Source organism: Colias croceus, chromosome 5 (genome assembly GCF_905220415.1).
Source record: "Colias croceus chromosome 5, ilColCroc2.1".
Taxonomy (NCBI): domain Eukaryota; kingdom Metazoa; phylum Arthropoda; class Insecta; order Lepidoptera; family Pieridae; genus Colias; species Colias croceus.
The window spans coordinates 8,565,666-8,589,857 of record NC_059541.1 but is presented as its reverse complement, the minus strand read 5'-3'; the positions used below and the strand labels follow the sequence as shown (position 1 = coordinate 8,589,857).

Here is a 24,192-nt window from a genome sequence, read left to right as displayed (position 1 = left end):
CGCAACGGATTTAGATGCGATTTTTTTTAAGTAGATAGAGTGATTAAAGAGAAAGGTTTTAGTATATAATTTATTAGGTTTTAGACAAAGCGGGAGAGGCCGCGGACAGAAAGCTAGAAAAAATTTAATATAATATTAATATAATTATCATCATCTTTTGCAAAGCTGCATGCAATAGGGTGGACACCTCTTGGGTGCTTTGCAAAAGATGATGATAATTTACATTTAAATATTATCTCAAATGTAAAAAATTCGACCTGTTACGTTTGTAGCTTAATATAGATGTGAATGATATGAATCATATTAGATAAAGATAACGTTTGATAAATTTCTTATCAAAGAATAATATCAACATGATACACAAATTTTCAATATCAGTCGATGCGAAAACAGTGCCGTTTGGAGGAAAAGTTATACAAAAGAAAGAATAAAGGTAATTTTCAATTATTTAATATCTCATGTTATAGTTTATAAGGACATCTTTTATATAGATAATTTTATGATCGATAATATTGTTACGCATAAAGTGATTTTATGAAACAACTTTCCGTTTCTGTGAAAACCGCATAAACCAATTTTTTGACCTTCGATTTTGATTTGTTTTTCAGTATATAAAGAAAGAATAACGTTTTTAAGTACAATTTATGCATGGGAGTCATTACATTTTACCATAACTTCATCATCATAACATATCATAACGTCATTAGAATGTCCCTCAAAATAATTACCGTATTAATGTTTAACCTAAAAATTTCAGGATAAAATGGCAGACGAAAAATACCCTAGCCCACCACCTTATTCGCCTCCACAACCAGGTTACACATCCAACCAACCAAGTTACACATACAACCAACCAAACACGGCTGTATCCAGTCCACCACGCACCATCGTCATAGTGGACAGTCCACCAGTCATAGTGGTCAACAATTTGGGACCATATCCCACATCCTGCTACTGCAATACGTGCAAGCAGCAAGTTACAACATATACGCGGACGGAGACTTCGTTGAGGACACACGTGGTCGCTGGGCTCTTGTGCCTTTTTGGGTAAGTCGTACTAAGGTTGTACTAAACAAGCGCCCATCTGGGCTGATTCTCTTAGCGCCAGGACTAGACCCCTTCTGCGTCGTCCGCAACGGGTCATGGCGCTAAGAATATCGCGGGCATATCGGACTGTCTCTTTTGAAGCAGCCTGCGTGCTAGCCGGAACCCCCCCTTGGGAACTTGACGCTGCGGTACTCGCGGACGTGTACCGGCGAATCGCTGGGTCCAGGTCTTCGGGGCTGGAACCAAACCCCGAAGAAGTGTCGCGCTGGAGGGCTTCGGCTCGCGAGCGTTTGATGGAGGAATGGGTGCGGCGGCTCGAGAACCCAACTGCAGGTGTAAGGACGGTGGAGGCCATCCGGCCGGTCCTTTTTGAATGGTGCAGCAGACGACATGGGGCTCTCACGTTCCGCTTGACACAGGTGCTGTCTGGACACGGATGTTTCGGACGATACCTGTGTCGAGTTGCGATCCGGGAGCCAACCATGACCTGCCATTGGTGTCCAAGCGAGGAGGATACAGCGGACCACACGCTGAGTGTGTGTCCTGCGTGGTCCGTGGCTAGACAGCGATTGGTCGCTGCTGTGGGGCCGGATCTCTCGCTCCCGTCCGTGGTTCGCGCCATGGTTGGAGGCTCCAGGTCCTGGCGTGCGGTGGTCGCCTTCTGTGAGGAGGTGATGGTGCGAAAGGAGGAGGCGGAGCGGGTTCGCGAGGGGAACCCTCTCGCGGACCCGATGCGGCGCCGGCGACCCTTTAGGCGCCGACGCCGAGTCGCGGTCGCTAGCGATCGCGACCTGCCTCCTTAGCGAAGGGCTCTGGACGATGGACCGGGGACATGCTCCATCGTCCGGGGCAGTGAGGTGACATGAGACGTGTTCCGCTCATGCCGCCTCGCAGATGAAGGAGGAGGAGCGCACGTGTGCAGCCATAGGTGGTAACGGAGGTGGGCCCGTAACCGGGCGTCCGCTGCCGGAGTCGTGGACGATTTCTAAGAGTACCCGCGGCCCCGGCTAACTGCGCGGCTCGACGGAATACAGTGGGGTTTTAGTCGGTAAGAATCCGACATAACCCTTGGCTCCTTCCCCGGGGGCCGTGGGTATCTTTGGAAGATTTCCCCACTATAAAAAAAAAAAAAAGGTTGTGCTAAACAAGAGATACCTACAGATATAATCTATAAAAGAGTATACCCCGAGAGAATCTTCCGTCCTTTTTGGGCACTTTTATGATGCTGATTTGGGACCTAGTAAAGATATTACCCTAGTAAAGAGTGACAAATGTCTACCGTGTTTTACGAATCGAATGAATAAATTTAGTGTTTCAAGGAAGCAGGAGATATATTCCACAAATAAAATAATAAACATAATAATTATTAAAGAAGCCTTATAATCTTGCTATACGGACAATCACGTCCAGTTAAATGGTGGTATAATTAAATACCAGCTAGCTGCTATGTGAAGAAAGGAGAGTATGGACTCTATAATATTCTCTCTATAAACTTTTAAGCTATTGCATAGCTTTTATCTCAGACTTTGAGCGCGGCGAACAAATGTAAAAATTCCGTAACGAAAATCCTAACACCCACCCCACTCCAACTGGCACAGCGATGCGATGCTATGCAATAGCTTTACAGCGGCAGTCCTCGAGTGCCACACGTTTTTTTTCTTGATATTATTTAATTAATTTTTACACGCTATGTTTCTAAAGATTTTCCGATGTTTATTTGTGATAATATCTAGACAAATATATCCATTAAGCATTTTATAGCACTAGACAATCAAAAAAATAAGCGTTTATAATTGTTTTAATTGTTAGGTGTTTGTTATGCAACTTTACTGACTTTACCAAGGTTAATAAAGGTGCCCGATGTTTGTTGTCTAAGTTAGGGTCAATCAAGTTTGTAATATTGTTTATATATTGTAGGTGCTGTGCTGACGCAGGATTTTCGGCCGCGTCGCACAGTCACATAGCGTCGCCCCTCAGTTGTCCCATAGCTCGCGCCACCGACCCACGTTTTGTAGTTAGTGAATATAAATAATATATTTTTGTGTAATTTAGAAGAAATATAAAATTTAATTGGCCGCTATCTTTAATTTCATCTCCCTACACACAGCTACACTAAATTGGTGACCCCGACGTGATCTCGACCGGCGTGATATATCGACGTGAGTGTGTAGTAGGGAGAATAAATATTCAAAATTAATATATAAATATATATATACGGACAACTCAAGAAGAAACTACAGGGCGGTGGCAGCGGTAAAATTTAAATAACTAAATAAAATTTAATAACACATAAAAGTACATATAAAAATTAAATATCACCATGGAACCGGTTAAAGAAGAATTTGCAAGTTTATCGTCAATCTCCATTACGTCCCGCATCCCAGATTTTTGGAAGAAATCGCCGAAAATATGGTTTATACAAACGGAAGCAGTTTTATCGCCACAGAAAATGTCAGATGAAGCGAAATACCAAATAGTAATTTCTAAATTAACGCCAGAAGTCATCGAGCAAGTCACGGACATTTTAATTAGCCCGCCGGAGACAGGAAAATATGAAAAATTAAAAAGAAGATTATTACAAATTTTTGAAGAATCGGAAGATCGACAAATAAAAAAATTAATTGGCGAAATGGAATTGGGTGATCAAAAACCGTCACAATTAATGAGGAAAATGCAAGATTTGGCGCGTGGACGAGTAACAACAGAAACACTTCTAGTTTTATGGCAAAATTTATTACCGCCGGCAATAAGAGCTGTGTTAGCCGTATCCGAGAGTAAAAGTGAAGATATTTTAGCATCAATAGCAGATAAAGTTATGGAGAGCATGACACCCTTAAACTCGGTATCAGCAGTTCAACAGTCCAGTTTAAGCAACAGTCCAGAAAATAATTTGATTGGTGAGATAGAAAAATTAAATAATCGACTGAGAAGATTGGAAACAAGAAATAATACATCAAATTTTAGAACGAGGTCACGATCCAGGTCAAGAGGTAGATTTCAACGTAATCAAAGGCATAATCCCAATTGGCTTTGTAAATACCATTACAAATATAAAAACAAAGCGACGAAATGTGTGAAACCGTGCAACTGGAAACCTAGTCAGCGTGAGAAACCAGCGGAAAACTAGCATCGGTGCAGCCAGCGACGGGTGCCTGCGACCGAGTCTACAGAAATAACCGTCTCAGTGTTTTGGACAGAAATTCAGGACTAAACTTTTTAGTTGATAGTGGTGCAAATGTGTCCGTCATCCCGCGTAGTGTGGTGTATGGTAAGGTTTATGCAGAAGGTAATAAATATAAATTATTTGCTGCTAATGGAACGGAAATTAAAACATATGGTATTCATTTTTTGTCTCTAGATTTGGGTCTGAGACGACCGTTCCGTTGGATTTTTATATTAGCGGATGTAAAGCAATCAATTATTGGTGCGGATTTCTTAGCTAATCATAAATTATTAATTGATTTAAACGGACGTAGATTGATTGATCAAGTAACTAATTTGAGTACTAAGGGAAATATCTCAAATTCTACTGTGCCCACTTTAAAAACAATTATGGAATGTCCATATTCCGATTTATTGAATAAATTCCCTGATTTAACTAAACCTATTTCTTACAAAGAGACGCCAAAACACGATGTTTGTCACTATATCGAGACGACAGGACCGCCGGTGCATGCGAGAGCGAGGCAGCTTCCTCCTGACAGGTACGTAAAGGCTAAAAATGAATTTATTGTTATGCAAGAGTTAGGGATTTGTAGACCGAGTAGTAGTCCTTGGGCAAGTCCACTACATATAGTTCCCAAAAAAGATGGTAATATTAGCCTTGCGGTGATTATAGACGTTTAAATGCAATTACGAAACCAGATCGTTATCCAGTACCACGTTTACATGATTTTACATATATTTTGGGTAATAAGAAAATTTTCTCTAAATTAGATATTAATAGAGCCTATAATTCTGTGCCTGTTGCAGAAAATGACATAAAAAAGACAGCAGTTATTACACCTTTTGGTTTATTTGAATTTATGCGTATGCCATTTGGTTTGCGAAATGCTGCGCAAACTTTCCGACGTTTCATGCAAGAAACAGTTTTAAAAGGTTTAGATTTCTTATTTATTTATATCGATGACGTCATTATCAGTTCAGAATCAGAAAGTCAGCATAGAGAACATTTAGAGCAAGTTTTTGATCGTTTTAATCAATTCGGTATAACTATCAATTTTTCAAAATGTAGTTTTGGTCAGCAAAAATTAGAGTTTTTAGGTTATGAAGTTTCTACCGAGGGCATTAAGCCGCTCGAAGACAAGGTTAAAGCAATTTTAGATTTTCCTAAGCCTAGTACTATAGAAGAACTTAGAAGATTTTTAGGCATGTTAAATTTTTATAGATCTCATATTCCTCACTCGGCTGAACATCAGTCAGAGTTAAATAAATATCTTGGTAGTGCGAAACGGAAAGACAAAAGTAAAATTAATTGGAATAAATTAGCAGAGCAAAATTTTGAACAATGTAAGATCGATTTGAAAAATGCAGTTTTGTTGACATATCCTTCCTTAGATGCTCCATTGTCTCTTATGACTGACGCTTCAGATACGTGTATAGGTGCAGTTTTACAACAAAAAATTAACAATATTTGGTGTTGAGTAGTGCCTTTGCCCCCGAGGTTGCCCAAATAATAAAACCTTTCCTTCAACTGCTTTATTACTCTTCACAATACATAAGTGTTATTTATGCTAGCCGTTATGCACTACTGACTTTTTATTCTAATAAATCTAAAAAGCGTCGGGGAAACAATGTGGACGCACACATATACAAAAAGCTCGATCAGCGAATTGTACATGTGTGTCCCTACATTATTCCCCCCCTTTTTCAAAAAAAAAATTATACACTCCAAAAAATACAAAGACAAACACAGAAATTACCATAAAATACAAATGAGATAACAATGCAATACTGAATACACATATGAATTCGTAATATTTCTTAAATTTATATCAATAAAAGATATAGGTAACATCTAAACGGCTTAGCCTAATTAAAATTGATCGGAATACACTTACTATTCACTACACGAATTTATCCATATGTTACAATTAATACAAGTTTAATAAAAATGCTAAATGAGTGACGATATTATTACCTATGTAATCCGATATAACTTACTAAGTAAATAGGTACTAATTATTACAAAAACAGGAAATACTAAATAAGCATCTTCAATGCGTAAAAACAAAACTATCGTATTACTTTATTCTTTCGCAATTGTTACACAAAAATGTAAAATATGCACAATATAATGTTAATCATATTTATGTAAAACATAAAATGAAATGATTAAACAATAATATGAAACAATAAAAACTTTTACTTCAAAACGTTGTATAGTGAACAATTAATATAAAAATTTGTATAAGACGCAATATTACATGTAAACAAATATAAACTTACATTCTAACAAAAATGTATATAACACACAAGTATAATAAATTGAATTACATACAATACAGATAATACTTCGAATTAAAGACAATAGCTAAATACTGTGTGAAAGTACTATATCGCAAATCGCACGGGTCGTCGGATTACGCGACCGCTCCTAGTTACGCTTATGAGTGGCGCATGCTCAACCGACTTCGATAAAGATGTATTATGTGGAACAATATTGTTCTCAACTGTAACATCATCTTTTAATATAAAGGCTGGCTTTAACCTGTCAATGGAAACGCGTGCGACTCTATCCGGAAATTGTATTTTAAAAACTTTAGAACTACGTTCTAACACTTGATAAGGACCATCATAAGGCGGTTTTAGAGACCTGTGTACTGCGTCATCTCTAACAAAAACGTGACTACAACTTTGTAAATCGGAATAAACGAATATTTTCTTTGCGTTCGTCTTATCTCTCGTCGGACGATACTGAGATATAGTTTCACGGATTTTCTCTACCAAACTATAAGGATCGTTTACATCACAGTCATTTGTAGAACTATCGTAGAACTCGCCAGGCAAACGTAAAGTTTTACCGAAGGCCAATTCTGCGGCACTAACATTACTATCAGTTCGTATTGCTGCTCTCAACCCTAACATAACAGTGGGTAATTCGTCTAACCACGTTTTTTTACTACTAAGCAGTCTCGCCATAAGGGCTGCCTTCAACGATCTATGCCACCTTTCCACCGCGCCATTACTTTGTGGGTGGTAAGGTGTAGTACGAATTTTATGAATACCCAAAAATGACATTAACTTTAAAAATAGACTCGACTCAAACTGACGTCCTTGATCGCTAGTAATACGGACGGGACAACCATACCTAACTATCCATCCTTCATAAATATGCTTAGCAACGACGTCTGCAGTAATTTCTTTAACGGGAAATGCTTCAGGCCAACGCGTACATCTATCTATAATTGTTAATAAATATCTAAATCCCTGTGGAGATGTCGGCAATGGACCAACTAAATCCACATGGATATGCTCGAATCGCGAAACTTCCGGGAACTTTCCTATATCCGAAACAACGTGACGCGAAATCTTCGACCTTTGGCATGATACACACGCTTTGGTCCATTTCCCTATATCTTTATTCATACTAGGCCAAAAAAATTGTTTAGTGACCATCTTCCGAGTCGTACGTATACCGGGATGACTTAGATTGTGAACACTATCGAAAGCAATTTTTCTAAAATACTCTGTTAAATAAGGTCTAATAATATTATTTGAAACTTCGCAATATACTCCTTTTTTACAAGTCGGTAAATACATTTTCTTAAATTTTACATTATTATCGCTATGCCCACTACGTGTCATATTAATCAAGTACTCGTCTTTCGCTTGCGAGTCAGCAAGTTCGTTGAAGTCGAGTACAGTCGGGCAAACAATTGTTTCTACGCGCGATAAAGTATCGGCTACAATATTATCTTTACCGCTAATATGCTGTATGTCGACCGTAAATTCACTTATAAAAAGTAATTGTCGCGTCCTTCTAGGCGTTTCTTTACTGTCATTACCTATTTTAGAAAATGCATGACATAATGGCTTATGATCTGTATATATTGTTAAAGGACGGCCTTCAAACAATTTCCTAAAATATTTTATAGCTTGAAAAATCGCTAGTAATTCCCTATCATAAGTAGAATACTTTTGCTCGGTAGGCGAAAATTTTTTGGAAAAATATCCTAGGGGTATCCACTTACCTTTTACTCGCTGTTGCAATACCGCACCCATACAGGTATTGGAAGCGTCGGTCATCAAGGCTAAGGGAACATCTAAAAGGGGATGTGACAATGTGACGGCATTTTGTAGTTCTATCTTACATTGCACAAAAGCATTATCACTAACATTGTTCCAAATAATTTTCGATTTATCATTTTTCTTAGAATTTACTAAATATTTATTGAGTTCGCATTGATGTGACGCTAAATGAGGTAAATGTGGTCTATAAAAATTGATCATTCCTAAAAATCGTCTTAAATCCGATACTGTGACGGGTTTAGGAAAATTAACTATGGCCTCGACCTTATCTTTGAGTGGTTTAATTCCATCTACACTCACTTCGTGACCTAAGAATTCTATACGCGACTGTCCGAAGCTACACTTGCTTAAGTTTATAGATATGCCGTATGTATTGAAACGTTCGAATACTAACTTCAAATGTTCTTGATGTAAAGTCTCATTTTCGCTGGCAATTATGACGTCATCTAAGTAACAAAATAAAAAATCGAGACCTTGTAAAACGGTATTGTTCATAAAACGTTGAAACGTTTGTGCGGCGTTCCTTAGGCCAAAACTCATACGGGGAAATTCGAAAAGTCCAAAAGGGGTAATAATAGCAGTTTTTTCTATATCGCATGGGGCAACTTTTATGCAGTGATAGGCTCTATTTATGTCTACTTTTGAATATATTTTTTTATTAGCCAATATAAAAGTGAAGTCGTGTAATCGCGGAACTGGATATCTGTCGGGCTTTGTAATTGCGTTGAGCTGTCGATAATCTCCGCACGGCCTTAACTCGCCATTCTTTTTAACTACGACATGAAGCGGGCTAGCCCAAGCACTTTTAGAAGGCCTACAGATACCTAATTCTTGCATAACCCTGAACTCTTCCTTCACCTTTTTGTATCTATCCGGGGGTAACGGTCTAGCTCGAGCATGAATAGGTGGGCCGCTCGTCTCTATATAATGCAAAACGTTATGCGATGTAGTTTCTTTAAACGACATCGGCTTAATACCTAATGTCAGGAAACATACTTAATAAATCGTAATACGGATGACTTTTGCACACAGAATTTAGCGATTGTTGCGTACACGAAACTACGGAGGCTAATACATGTAAATCGGTAACTTGATCTATTAACTTTTTTCGATACAAATCAACTAATAATTTATGATGTGTTAAAAAATCAGCTCCCAATATTGGCTTTTTGACATCTGCTAAAATAAAATCCCAACGGTACGGTCTTCTTAAATTAAGATTTAAAACAATTGATTCAACGCCATAAGTTGCAATTTCTGTACCGTTAGCAGCGTATAACTTAAGATCGGATCGACATAATTTATTGTATTTAAATGGATTTCTAGGTACGGGTAAAACGGAGACATTGGCACCGGTATCTACTAAAAATTTTAAGTTAGTATTTAAATCTGTTACCATGAGACGGCTGCACGGCGTGATGGTACAGACCTCCGCCGTAGTCTGCACCTGCCTCGCTAGTTTTCCGGCTGGGCGGCTGCTGCGCTGGGGCTGGGGCTTCTCTTCCAGGCACACGGTGGGATGCACTTGTGAGCGCGCTGCCGGAACCTGAAGTGGTAGCTGCACAACCAGTCAGGTGTGCCGGGACGACGTCGCTTCGAAGATGACCTTGAAGACTCTCGAAAATTGCGTGACGGTGTTCTGGGTCGCCGGTGTACCGCTCGTGATCGTGAGCGCTCGATGTTTGAAAGACGCACGTTGATTTTCGCCAATTCCGCCGCAAGGGTGCCGTAAAAGTTAGATGTAGACATCGCCATGTTAAAATTTAAATTCTTCCAATAAATCTTCGTCTTCAAAATAATTTTATTGTTATAATTTCTTGTTGTTCTTTGTCGGGGTCACCAATGTTGAGTAGTGCCTTTGCCCCCGTAGGTTGCCCCAAATAATAAAACCTTTCCTTCAATGCTTTATTACTCTTCACAATACATAAGTGTTATTTATGCTAGCCGTTATGCACTACTGACCTTTTATTCTAATAAATCTAAAAAGCGTCGGGGAAACAATGTGGACGCACACATATACAAAAAGCTCGATCAGCGAATTGTACATGTGTGTCCCTACATTTGGCAACCTTTAGGATATTTTTCACGTAAACTTACGGAAGCTCAGCGTAAATACAGTACCTATGATAGAGAATTATTAGCGATATATTTATCAATTATTCATTTTCGCAACATGGTTGAAGGCCGCGAATTAATAGTTTATACAGATCATAAGCCACTTTGTTTTGCATTTAGTAAAATAGGTACAAATAGGGAAACTGCTCGAAGAACTAGGCAAATTATGTTTATTAGTGAGTTTTGTACAGATATTCGTCATGTAACAGGTAGGGAAAATATAGTCGCTGACACGTTATCGAGAATTGAAACAATAACATGTCCCACCGTGTTAGATTTCGCAGAACTCGCCCGAGCGCAGGAAACGGATGAACAACTTGCAGAAATGCGACACCGGTCAAACGTAAACAGTCAATTTACACTTAAGCGTGTTGCAATGTTCGATTGTAATAAACAAATTTATTGTGAAACATCCACAGATAGAATTCAACCATATTTACCTAAACAATTTCGACGTTTAGCTTTTGATGCTGTGCATAATTTAAGTCACCCGGGTATTAGAGCCACAAAAAAATTAGTAACAGATAGATATTTTTGGCCAGAAATGAATAAGGATATAGGAATTTGGTCTAAAACATGTATTAAGTGCCAAAGAGCTAAAGTCTCAAAACATACTGTATCCGATTTAGGAAGTTTTCAAGGCTCGAGCCGTTTTGAGCATATACATATTGATCTTGTAGGGCCATTGCCAATTTCATCAGAAGGGTTTAGATATTGTCTAACAATCATAGATAGGTACACCAAGTGGCCCGAGGCTTTTCCTTTAAAAGAAATTACTGCGGAGACTGTGGCAAAGGTGTTGTATGAGGGTTGGATTTGTAGGTTCGGTTGTCCCCTTAGGCTTACAAGTGACCAAGGTCGACAATTCGAAAGTAATTTATTTAAGCAGCTTATGTTATTAATGGGAATACAAAAGTTGCGGACCACCCCATATCATCCACAGAGCAACGGTGCAGTAGAGCGTTGGCATAGATCTTTAAAAGCAGCGCTTATGGCTCGTTTAAATTGTAATTCATGGGTTGATGAACTAGCAACAGTATTGTTAGGGTTACGCACAACTGTTAAATTAGACACAGGCGTAACTTCAGCTCAAATGATTTATGGCAGTAATATAAGGCTGCCTGGTGATTTTTATGACACAAGTAATATAAAACCGTGTGACGAACATAGTTATGTTGATAAATTGAGGTCGATTATACACAGTATGAAACCGGTACCTAGAATTAATAAATTACCGTGTAAAATGTTCATTCATAAAGATTTAATTGATTGCGAATATGTATTTTTAAGAAATGACACCGTACGGAAACCATTACAACCGCCGTATGATGGGCCATATCGTGTCATTAGTAGAAGGGATAAAACTTTTAAAATTCAATTAATGGACAGACAACTTAACGTTTCAATAGATAGGTTAAAACCTGCATACGTTTTACCTGATGATAATAATATTGTGACTAAGTTCACAGGTAAATCTGTTAATATGAGTGATAGTAAAATTAATGATTCGCTACATACAAAAAAGGTAATTAAAAAGGTAACGTTTGAGACAGACAAATCCAGCTGTAAAAATTATGTTACACGATCAGGGCGAATACGAAAAACGGCAAGTAAATTTATGTTTTAATCATGTACATAGCCATTGTTATTGCAACCATGCAAAGTTGCAAATTGTATGTTGTTGTTTTAGGTCACGTAATTCTTTGAATTTAAAGAATGGTTATATTTAAATATTTTATTCAACATTTTTATTTTCAAACTATATACAACTAAATATATACATTTTATACAATTATTTTTCTATATATTATAATATTTTACGATTTTACTATGGGATTAAATCAAACCAAGGAAAGTGTTGTCATTAACGAAAGTATTTCCAATGTTTCAAAGCTGGAAAATAAAATTAATATATTTGGAATCATAATAATTTTCATTGCAGTTATATTAACTATTTTTGTTTGTTGTGTTTTGAAACAACAGTGTATTAAAGTTGCTAGTAATTGGTTTAAAAAAGAAGTTATGAGTACTACTAGCTTATCTGTTCCTGAAATCAAGGTGGAAAGAACACGAGAATTAAATAAAGTTGTGTATTAACAAACGTGTAAGTTATATTTCTTTGTGTGTTATTAAAATTTTAATGTCATGACGTTTCATATATTGCATTGTTATTGTATCTATCGTCATAGTGTAAGAGACGGGAACAATTTTAATTATATTTTCGTATTAATTGTGAATGATTTTATTTGCATGTTAATGTACTAGGTACATGATACCTTAATATTATACATTGCGTATTTTTTTATTAATAATGTTACTTTACATTATAATGTTTGTGTGTATGTAATGTTATGTTGTTCGACCGTAGGACTTTATTAGATTGTATTGTTGGCAAATGGCCGCAATGATGCCAAGAGAGGACATCATAACGTTATATCAAACACCATGGCTGCAGACTAGTAATTTTTATATGTTAAGTATCTTTTTTAAAATAAATGTTCGTGTGTTTATAAAAATGTTTCACCGACTCCTGAACTAATCTTGTATTATGTTTCACATTGTTATTTTTTGTCTGTCAGCAGAATTGTTAGGGTTCGTTGTGCGAGTTAGTAATCTAAATAAAGATAATTTAATTTGATTTTGTTTAAAAATGTTCCACATTTTTTTTTGAAAAGGGGGGAATATTGTAGGTGCTGTGCTGACGCAGGATTTTCGGCCGCGTCGCACAGTCACATAGCGTCGCCCCTCAGTTGTCCCATAGCTCGCGCCACCGACCCACGTTTTGTAGTTAGTGAATATAAATAATATATTTTTGTGTAATTTAGAAGAAATATAAAATTTAATTGGCCGCTATCTTTAATTTCATCTCCCTACACACAGCTACACTAAAATATTATATATTTTTGTTTGTATATTTAATTAAACATGAAGATATGAATTGTTACCTATCTAATAAGTACCAAATTCTTTTTTTATTACATTAGATATATAAAAAAATAATATGTTCACAATCGCCAAAACTACATTGTGGCAAATAACTTGGCTAACGTTAAATAGTATTTAATCAAATATCAACTGCCAGTTTCAAAAAAATATTATTATAGGTGTGAAAAAGCTAGCTTCAATCAGAGACTAGGTACTCTATCGATGTCTAACCAAGATGTCTACACATTTTTTTATTCAAATATACAATCTGCCAAATAGCTAGTTTGTGCATGATAAGATGATGATAGTAGTGATAAGTAACAAATATTTGTAAACAATAACATAGTGTTTTAATAATAATTTAACAACTATTTATTAATTATAATATCAAAATTAATTCGCAATACAAATTCTATTTAGAGAGAATTATAATGTGACTATTAAATTATTTTAGTTTCATTAATAAATAATTAAGGCACGATATTATTTATTTTCAGATGCTGGCCTTGTGTTTGGATACCGTATTGTGCAGATGCCTGTAAAAAAATTCAGCATTATTGTCCAATATGTAATACTTATTTGGGCTGCAATATCTAACAAGGAAAAGGGAAGCCAGAGTTTCAAGGATAATAAATACATTAATCGTCAATACGCAAGTGGAATTTCGTTAATTAAAGAATTTTTAGTAAAATGTAAAACATTTTTATGTGGGTGTCCATTTATGTATAAAAATATAAGAAATATTATTCTTTTTTTGTTTAAATGAACACGCTAATCTCAGTAACTACTGGCCCGATTTGAAAAATTCTTTCGGTGTTAGATAGCCCATTTATCAAGAAAGGCTATTGATTATATTATATCACCACGCTACGACCAACAGGAGTGGAACCACGGGTGTGAAACCGCGGGGAGCAGCTAGTGTAAGTATTTTATTTTAAAAATAAATCTAATCTGAAAATCGCAATCTTTTCTAATAACATTTGCATTTAATTTAACACATTATTTTATCGATAGACTACATATTTTTAAATCTTCTTGCGTCATATAAATATTTATTATAGAGAATCCACACAGAGCGAGCCACCTCGATACTCGATAGATGTTGTCCTCGGGAGGCAGGTCCCCCAGGACGTGGCTTTTCCGAGGAAATTCGGAAGAATTCTCTCGCTCTGTGTGGATCCGCTTATTGGTTTGAAAAGTTATATCAATTATACGGTATGCATAACGATTTTTGCATTTTGACTCAAGCATCCATACTAATATTATAAATGCGAAAGTAACTCTGTCTGTCCGTCTGTTACTCAATCACGCCTAAACTACTGAACCAATTTGCATGAAATTTGGCATGGAGATATTTTGATACCCGAGAAAGGACATAGGCTACTTTTTATTGCGAATTAATATGTACCACGGGCGAAGCCGGGGCGGACCGCTAGTTTTCTATAAATATGTCTGTATTCATTTTGCGTATTGTTTTGGGATAAGTGTTCACAAAGTTTTTGTATATGTATAACCTAGAAATAATAGAGTTCAGAGGACTACAAGAGTGAACTTGAGTGCTAGCTAGCTGTACACTATCTAGCTAGTATATCTTCTGAAGAATATCTTAATATATATAAATCTCGTGTCACAATGTTTGTCCTCAATGGACTCCTAAATCACTAAACCGATTATAATAAAATTCGCACACCATGTGCAGTTCGATCCAACTTGAGAGATAGGATAGTTTAAACACGTAGGTACCACGGGCGAAGCCGGGGCGGACCGCTAGTCATATTATATTTGTCTGAGATTTTTTACTGCAGATACTTTAAAGCATTATTAAACTCGCGTTTAGCTCTACTAGTCCTCTTAAATATTGGGCTAAGTCGATTTATAGAGAGCAGGTTAATTATTTTCTATGCTTATTTTATATTATATCAATATAAATAAATATAATATCTATTTATCGGATAAATTTAAACATAATTTTATAACTTTAAAATTTCTGATAACTTTATTTATTGTTTTATTGTTTTCTAAGTACAGGGACAAGTGTATAAGGAACATGATCATAAAATTAAATGGAGAGATTTAATTGTATATGGGGTTGGGATTGGTATTATAGATTATAATTTCATAGATCACAAAAATGTATACATATTATATTGATTGTACTTTTCTCGGTTTTATTAACTATTATTATGTCGTTTCTATTGTATACCTATTTAAAATAAATGGATTAAAAAAGTTAACTTTTCTTTTATTATGGCAAGTTGAACGTTTTAAATTGTGTTGATACTTTTTTTAAAGTGTTTAGAAACTAGTAGAAACGGCATTAGTTATCAGGTAATAGGCATTTTGTTCCTTGTAAAAAACTACAATTGACTAGGAAGGCACTACGTGCAACTTTTTATTGAAAAAAAAAATCAACTTCAATGTCTTACTTTTTTATTTGATCTCTTATGAAAAAACAAACTAACCTTTGGCTTTACGATCATTAAGTTTGTTTATTCTGTAATATAAATTGCATATTGTTGCATATTCGAGAGGAACAGAAATAAAAATATAAACAGGTGCTTAAATGCAGTTTTTATTTGGAATTTGTGTTCAAAAACATATTTATATTTATGTTCGAAGAAATTTGATGATATTTGAGAAAAATATAGTCTTACGGTGCATTACGAGTGAATTCTCGTTATAACTTTTGCTCTAGCTCTGTCTGACTGTCTCTATGTTCGTTTGCAAAATGCAGTTACATAGATACTGTCATTCATACCTTAGAAACATAATGTATTTTCTTCAGTAATAATATTGCGGTCTATACCATGGTAGCGATTTATTTATAACCCACCCAGGGCTTTTCAGACGGCCGATTTCTAATAGTGTAGCTAATTTCAAGTCCTTTTTTTCCTAGATACTTTTCACATCGACCAAAGACTAAAGATATTATTTTCCTCAACATTCCCTGATTTATAAATAGGTCACACAGCTGTATACTGTTCTTGGTGGTGTTGAAGTGACGTGTTTTAGTAATCGTAGTGCTATTCCCGTTTGAAGTAAACTATTGTGGTAGTTTATTTATTTAAAAGGTATGTTTGAACATATATTATTATGACTGAACATGTGTACTTTATTTTAAACATAAAATTTTCCTGTCAAAAGATACGAGTAGATTGTGAGATATCACTGTTATTACATATTCATGTTTTAATTGTGTTGGCTATAAAATCATTTTATTGATAATTTCGCTATCGATTGATTGATATCTATGAATTCTTTGAGAAACCCCGCGACAAGAGCAGTGACTTTAATTATAATTAATATAATTCTTATCGTTTATTACGAATTAAATATTTACATTAGATTAAAGTGTACCTCACATGCTATGAGATGTATGGAAAATATACATTCTACGAACTAGTTACATTAGAGATTAATTTTTTTATATGGAAAAGTAGGTGATCAACTCTCTGTGGCCAGCTATGCCTGATTTTATTAGTCACATTGGAAATCGAATCTTGTCCCCACGATAATCATTCGATGATTCGATACGCAATCGAAGGCAACACAAATACTAAACATAAGTTAAATAAATGGTTAGCATAATGAACTGTAATAAAATCATGAATTATTGAAGATATTGTGCTCATCCATACGGATATAAATTCTCAGACGGCTTTTTGTAATCGATCGTGATCTAAAAAATAGACTAAAACAAATTAACCTTATTGAATACAGCTGTCCTTGAACTAGTAAATCGACGTGGCTCTGACCCGGTTGTTATTATAGTTCGTGATAGAATCAGTACATATACATTATACATTGTGTATCTAGATTAATGGATAACGCTTGAATCTATTCTAATACCAGTAATACGTGTAATGTATTACGCAATAATACTACAAAAATAATAACACTATTGTGTTGCCGTCTCTAGCAGTGGAATTAATATACTTATGAAGTTATTTTCTATAATCTAAAGTGCATTATTATTTTGCTATACTCATTGTAATTAGCTCATGGTCAATTACTATTCAACAATATTATCATTATTTATAATAAAAATATATGAATAACAGAATCAATAGTCATTCGTTAAGATTTGATTTATATTTTATAGTTTACCTCAATGTATATATAGTTAAATCTTCACTATTGTGCAAAATACCCATACTAAGCAATTTATTAATCAACGTCGAATAACCAGAATGAAACTAAAATAGGTACCTACTAAACAAACGTTAACCTGTTGAGCGTATGAATGAATCAGGGCCAACTCTAAGTGTTTCCTTCGCTGTATGAATAATTACAACTATAAATACGTCTCCAGTAAAATATACTGGAGTATCAAGGGTAATAACTCCTACCAACCAAGCCTGGGTGACTCATGGTGACGTCACAGCTATTGGCCAACACTGGCCTGACCAATTACAATCACGTTCAACAATTTAGTAGCTTGTTGCCAGTGAATGTGTCGAGTCGCTATTTTATAACTTGAATATATTGAATACAGGTATGTTTTAAGCCATGTGTGTATTTTAAAATAACCAAGAAATGTAAAAGAATATCACGTTAATACTATAATTATTAGAAATGATATTAATTCTTGATGTTCAGTGCAGTTGATTTGGAGGAGATTGTCATAGTTTTTTTTCCTCATGTTTTGCCGGCAGGCTTCGAAGAGTTTTATAGTGTGTGTACATAAAGTAAGGTTGCAACTAAGTGAAAGTTTAAAGAAATCAGCTTGCTAATATTGTGATTTGTGACTATCAAGATTTCATTTTTTTCTATTATAGAATCAAGTTGGCAGAGTTAAATATGTTAAATTAAAAATTTAATTTTGCTCGAATAGTATACGTGGTAACCTAATTAAAACATCATTTGATTATACCTAAAAGATTTTTTGATGTGTCGTGGTCTTTATTATCTATGAAATAATGAACCGGACGAATAGATAGAGTTAAAAATAATAATTATTATTTTATAATAAGTGTGACATTGGACATTGAACTGTTGTATTGTTGAAACCTATTTGAAAAAATAAGAATAGGTTTTTGCGAGAACTGTGTGATGTGCATGCGCAGGCGTCCTTGAAACTTCTCAAATATCTATACGTAATATGACAGGTGCTTGGGTTTCCTCGTTATTTACATTTACAAGAAACTTAATTAGCAGGATTTTACACGGGTTCGACAGATAGAATCAGAACAAAATCTTGAGTTTATCCATTACAAAAAAAATACATTTTAATCAAGTCTTTCATATACCTAGTCGAAATGAAATTACCTTTAAGGAGACGCTATAAAATTTCAGATAGTTACGATTACAATTACAATTTCTGCAAACTCAGTCACAGTGTAATTAACTGAACCTACCTAGTCTAAATAGGTAACATGTTAAGACGCTGATAACAGGTAGTGCGAATTGCGAACTGTAATTTTTAGCCACTCCCACGTTTTCTAAGGGATACCAAACCTCTATCCATGTATCGATACAAAGAGGAAGTAGGTATACCAGTATATTATTTGAATCTATGAATTGTGCTTATTCGAGTACTGTGTTCGAGTATGATATACCTAAATATCGCCGAAGCCAAATTCGTGCGTGCGTGGTATAATATGAGCTCAAACTTTTTATAATAATATGTAGGTATATCTAACGATGAGGTTCTAATTGGGTACGAACACTAGATATTGCTTTAAACACCGTATCTAATGTAGGCATGTTCGATCTTTTACAAAAAAAGCACATTTTTCCCTGACTAATTCAAATTTCTATTACATTATACCACATTATATCCTGTACAACTTAGCTTGATCCTTTTGACAGACGGGAACCTAATGATGGGAAATAGAAAACATCTAGTAGTCCAACAAAAGCGTTCTAAAATACTTGTAACTGTGACGGTGAGTCAGTATTCATAATAAGGTAGCTATTTAATTTTACAGGGTTATTTTTGGATCTCCCGCCAAATTTTAATAGGTGGTTCAGACTATGACATGTATGATGTATCGAAAAGTAAAAAAAAATCTGAAGTTAATAATGATTTTGTTTGTAATCGCTATTTGGAACAGTTACTGCCTGTTATTCGTATCCCATCCGTACGACCGATGCTTAGATCATTACTTAATGATCTAAGGACAGATGTAATATTGTAAAAGCGTCTTATTTTTTTCAGTGTTCCTATTTTAATTTTATTTTGAAGCAATAAAAAATCTTAAAAGTTTCGGATAACGCTTGATCTTTAGGGAATTGTATGGCATATGTAATTTTTTATAATTTTTAGCATCATAAGCAAATTGCAAAAAAACCATTGACCTATGTCGATCAGAAAAATTTACATCTGTTAAAGTTGTAATTGTGGGTAACGTTTAATTGCCTCAATTTTGTTGTAAAATCCTCAGAAATTAATACATTTCTTTATCTTTTCAGCAACAATGAGTAACATCGCACCTGTGGGTCCAAAACCGGGGACCTTGATCTGCCCATCTTGCCGCGCGAGCGTGGTCACCAGAATCGAGCATAAAGCAACTACCAGGACACATATTGTAGCCTTTCTGTTATGTTTATTCTTGTAAGTTTTATTTTTAATTTAACAAGAACTTTGATAGAAATTCGTACGTGCAAATCTATACTAACATAGATTAGTATAGATTTGCACTATAGAGATATAGATCTATACTAATATTATAAAGCTGAAGGATTGTATCAATGCGATATCCTCAGGAATTATTGGACCGATTGGCAAAAAAGTTTACCGATAGATATTGACATGATTCTGATTATAAGTATACTACGTACCCTACTTACGGGCAAAACCGGGGTCGACCAGAAATTGTTCATAAAGAGAGATGATAGAGCTTTTTCAATATAGAATTAGAGTACATGTAAGGAAACATAATATTAACCATAAATACAATATGTACGTATAACATATAATCCATACTATAATATTATAAATGCGAAAGTAACTCTGTCTGTCTGTCTGTTATTGAGTAACGCCTAAACTACTGAACCAATTTGCATGAAATTTGGTATGGAGATATTTTGATACCCGAGAAAGGACATAGGCTACTTTTTATTGCGAAATATGTACCACGGGCGAAGCCGGGGTGGACCGCTAGTCTTCAATAATTAATTGTTGTGAAATTTCTCAAAAGGAAAATGATACGAAAACATATGACGCAGACATACATATTCATGATTTGAAACGCGAATTAGATATTTTTTACACGGCTTACCTTGTCACAGTTATTATAATTATTAATTACCTATAGTTGTTTTTTTTGTTAATAGTTTGAGAATAATCTGATAATAAACGATCGTGAAGCATTATATTTTGACTAAAATAAAGTACAACATCTCAAGTCTCAATTTTATTCCAAATCTATATTAAATCTAGAATTTAATGGAATTTTTCATTTCGCTTTCAGATGTTTTCCATGCATGCTTAAGAATTAGCAGTTATCTTTAGTTAATTGTGTTGTTTGTTGCTGTTAAATGTTTGCATCTACAATCGGTAGATAATAAGATAAAGATGTTTACATGTTATGTCCCTATTTCTCTCGTAAATACACAATACCGAGTTTAAATTGATTAAATTCTTATCAATTTTAAAGTATCGCTACTAAATGTTTCAAATTAAATGAAACGATATTATTGGTTATTTACAAAGACATTCCTCGCTATACGTCTTCGCACATTATTGATGGAAAAGCACCCTTAAAGTATGATTGGTTTCTTTATTGCCAGATTGATAATATACATACTAACATTTTTACGAATGCCTTAACAAATAAGATTTTGCATAAAAAATATTTTATTATTTTGCTGCAACATTTTGCATAAAAAATATTTTATTATTAATGTAATGGAACCTCTAGAGTCTAGAGCATAATATTAATAATTTTGAAATATACAATTCATTTTTAATTGCGAATTTAACATTACACCCTATTTAAACAAACATTAACCACGAGTCATTTTGGTTCATAAATAGTCTTTAGTCCTATGACGTGGTTCTATAGTTGGTTGAAATATAGGCTATTGGCCCATGACCTCATTTTTAATACAAGTGTTTTTAATTAATCTAGTAAGGATCGTGAGAACCAAAGCATTCTTATTTAGATAAATGGTTAGTTTTTATATATTTTTCATTATTAGTTTCATAATAATTATAATTAGATTGTTATTTCATAAGGTAATCTATTTTTATGTTTAACTTCTTTTTAACATGTAATTCTAATCAACTTTAAATTTTAATTTTAAAGGTATAAAGTTATATAATTCTTCTTTTCGAATATATTTTATTGAGATCATACTACATATATTTTTGTAATATATTGATGGTATCCATTGTGACATAAATAATTTCTAATTTCATTGACTAAGAATTAAAGATAGATAATATTATTGTATATTGTTATGGTTTTCATTCGAAATTCGTTTATTTGGCAGATATTTCATAATTTTATGAATTATAACTATATTTTATATGATTTATATATACATCCACTTTAAATGGATATACATTTTTAAAAATCGTCATCACTACATATAAAACAAAGTCGCTTTTTCTGTCCCTATGTCCTTTTGTATGCTTAAATCTTTAAAACTACGCAACGGATTTTGATGCGGTTTTTTTTAATAGATAGAGTGTTTTGAGAGGAAGCTTTTAGTATATAATTTATTAGGTTTTAGACAAAGCGGGTGAAGCCGTGGGCGGTAAGCTAGTATAATTATCAAATACAATCTACATTTTGTTTGTCGTTCGGCGAAACGTCGAAGAATCGGCATTAAAATCTTCCCACAACATCTTGAAATCAATTTGATTTTACAAGAATCTTGTACTAAAATAATTATTCAAATTCAATTCAAACATCAGAACTAATGATGATATACGTTGATGATATCAATGACCTGAAACCAAATGGCTATCAGTCGAGCAGTCGAGAGTGCTCGTTGACGTCAATAAATGAATCACTTCATAATGTATTTATAATTTTTAAAGTTTCAAAATTATAACACCATATTTTATCATACTCATATTTTATCAATAAATAAACTGGAAGCAAAATATTTCGAGAATACTCGTAATGGTTATCTTTATTTATTTCCGTCCGGTCAAATCGGAATAAAACAAAAAACACATACGGAGTAAGTAAGATAGTCCAGTAAGCCATAATGTAACTTTAGAAGGTGAAAAAATATAACCAGTGTAGTATTAAAGTAATCCATTATAAATAAACTCACAAGCAATCAAATCCTTCCTATTATAACATGAATGTATAAATAAATTTTCTTTTTCACAGATGCTGGCCATGCATTTGCGTGCCGTACTGCGTGGATTCCTGTCAAAACGCCGACCACTATTGCCCTAGTTGTAACGCTTATCTAGGCACGTACCAAGCGTAGTTCCTATTCCAAAGACTGCGAAACATTTTTAAACACGTCTTCTATCCAGACGAACAAGCGAGCGTAAACGTAAGATTGTATCAAGCCGGGCAATCTAAAAGAACTGGAATTCAGGATAGTTTCACGTAGTCACATTTCTCTTTCTGTGGGGCTTTAAATTTCCCCAGCAAAGTAAAATATAAGTCCAGAATGGAACAGAATAGAGGAAATGGAGCGGTTATCTAAAGTCGTGCCACCGCAACGCTCGCTCACACTGAATTTTCCTATAATTTGCGCAAAAAGTAAAACTGTTCCTCATTGCATAAATTCCCCTTTGTCAAGATTGTTTAATTTTACATCTTTTAAAGGTACACGTAGTGTACTTTTATAAATGATAAGATTTTTAAAATTGCATTTGTTCTGTGTTACGTTTTCGAATCTCGCGGCACTTAATAATAATTATTGTTATTATTTAAATGAACTTATATATCACTCTTACCTACAAAGATTCTTTTCTTGTATTTCCCAGTTAAGTTTACGTGATATTTTCAATGTATTGTTCATTTTTATGTTTTGATTATTACATATAAAAAATAATATTATAATAATAAATATAAATAATAAATATAAAAAATAATAATAAATATAAATTAGTTTTTTTATATATAAGTAAGATGTTTATGATTAATTTTTACCGTTATGTTATTACGCTAGAATTATTAAATAAACGTGAGATTATTGTATGAGACTTTTTACTTCGCCCGAACTGTATTTAGTCCATATTTGGACTTATTTGTATCTTTAATATTATTTTTTTGATTTGCAGAATTAATTAATATGACATCTTTCCTTATACTTGTAAGATTTCCCTATAGGCGGCAATGTATGTACAGTTTATTTTTATTTATTTTATCTTTATAATAAATAAAAATTCTTGTCTTATAAAGTCGCAAAACACGAGCAACGAATATTTATCGATATTTATAAGTGGTAAAATGTCAACCCTTAACGAGAAAATATTTCAAAGAGTAAAATATCAAAAACCTTCGGTATTAAGAAGCCCGGAAATCCTGAATAACTTCTTTAATTACGAGACAATGCTGAGGTTTCAATGAATAATTTCAATAACGTTGTCTTGTCAAAATTCTAGTACACACTCGAGATTTATGATAACCGAAGTAAATTCTTGAACATCTTTACATAAAATAGCAACACATGATATAACGCAAATATAACGGCACGGTAACATTAAACTTAGGGCTATGAAAAGTGTCACATTAATATAATATAAAAAAGGTGTAAAATTGTTGTTTTGTGAATATGCTTTTTTATCTTAAATGAAAACTGCTTTAATTTAAGTCTTTCTAATAGTAAAAAAAAATATATATAAGTATCAATAATTCAATATTTCCAACCAGATATTCAACGAAAAGCGAGAACCTACTATTTATTATCTGTTCCTAGTGTTTACGAATAGCA

General features: G+C 34.2%; 3 protein-coding genes across 4 annotated transcripts; all 3 read left to right on the top strand.

Moving 5' to 3' along the window:
* Positions 1–353: 353 nt before the first annotated feature.
* Positions 354–14,029, top strand: LOC123691568 (cell death-inducing p53-target protein 1 homolog). Its single transcript, XM_045636003.1, has 3 exons — positions 354–433; positions 758–1,047; positions 13,836–14,029. The coding sequence occupies exons 2-3, from the start codon at positions 764–766 to the stop codon at positions 13,933–13,935; spliced, it is 384 nt and encodes a 127-aa protein (XP_045491959.1). The 5' UTR covers positions 354–433; positions 758–763; the 3' UTR covers positions 13,936–14,029.
* LOC123691567 lies at positions 2,937–4,751 on the top strand. The gene is made up of 2 exons (XM_045636002.1): positions 2,937–4,315; positions 4,667–4,751. The coding sequence occupies exon 1, from the start codon at positions 3,368–3,370 to the stop codon at positions 4,172–4,174; it is 807 nt and encodes a 268-aa protein (XP_045491958.1). The 5' UTR covers positions 2,937–3,367; the 3' UTR covers positions 4,175–4,315; positions 4,667–4,751.
* A 2,309-nt stretch (positions 14,030–16,338) lies between the features above and the next one.
* LOC123691569 (lipopolysaccharide-induced tumor necrosis factor-alpha factor homolog) lies at positions 16,339–23,456 on the top strand. 2 transcript variants are annotated; one of them, XM_045636005.1, is made up of 3 exons: positions 16,339–16,409; positions 19,753–19,894; positions 22,632–23,456. In XM_045636005.1, the coding sequence occupies exons 2-3, from the start codon at positions 19,758–19,760 to the stop codon at positions 22,732–22,734; spliced, it is 240 nt and encodes a 79-aa protein (XP_045491961.1). In that variant the 5' UTR covers positions 16,339–16,409; positions 19,753–19,757; the 3' UTR covers positions 22,735–23,456. The 2 variants fall into 2 exon arrangements, with proteins under 2 accessions (XP_045491961.1, XP_045491960.1); XM_045636004.1 differs by lacking the exon at positions 16,339–16,409 and adding an exon at positions 17,740–17,833.
* The last annotated feature ends 736 nt before the right edge of the window (positions 23,457–24,192 follow it).

Bases quoted from the DNA above. Each gene is read 5' to 3' on its own strand.
- LOC123691568 (XM_045636003.1), top strand. From the start codon at position 764: ATGGCAGACGAAAAATACCCTAGCCCACCACCTTATTCGCCTCCACAA. The intron at 1,048-13,835 runs GTAAGTCGTACT...ATTTATTTTCAG, and splicing joins GGGCTCTTGTGCCTTTTTGG to ATGCTGGCCTTGTGTTTGGA.
- LOC123691567 (XM_045636002.1), top strand. From the start codon at position 3,368: ATGGAACCGGTTAAAGAAGAATTTGCAAGTTTATCGTCAATCTCCATT.
- LOC123691569 (XM_045636005.1), top strand. From the start codon at position 19,758: ATGAGTAACATCGCACCTGTGGGTCCAAAACCGGGGACCTTGATCTGC. The intron at 19,895-22,631 runs GTAAGTTTTATT...TCTTTTTCACAG, and splicing joins TTTCTGTTATGTTTATTCTT to ATGCTGGCCATGCATTTGCG.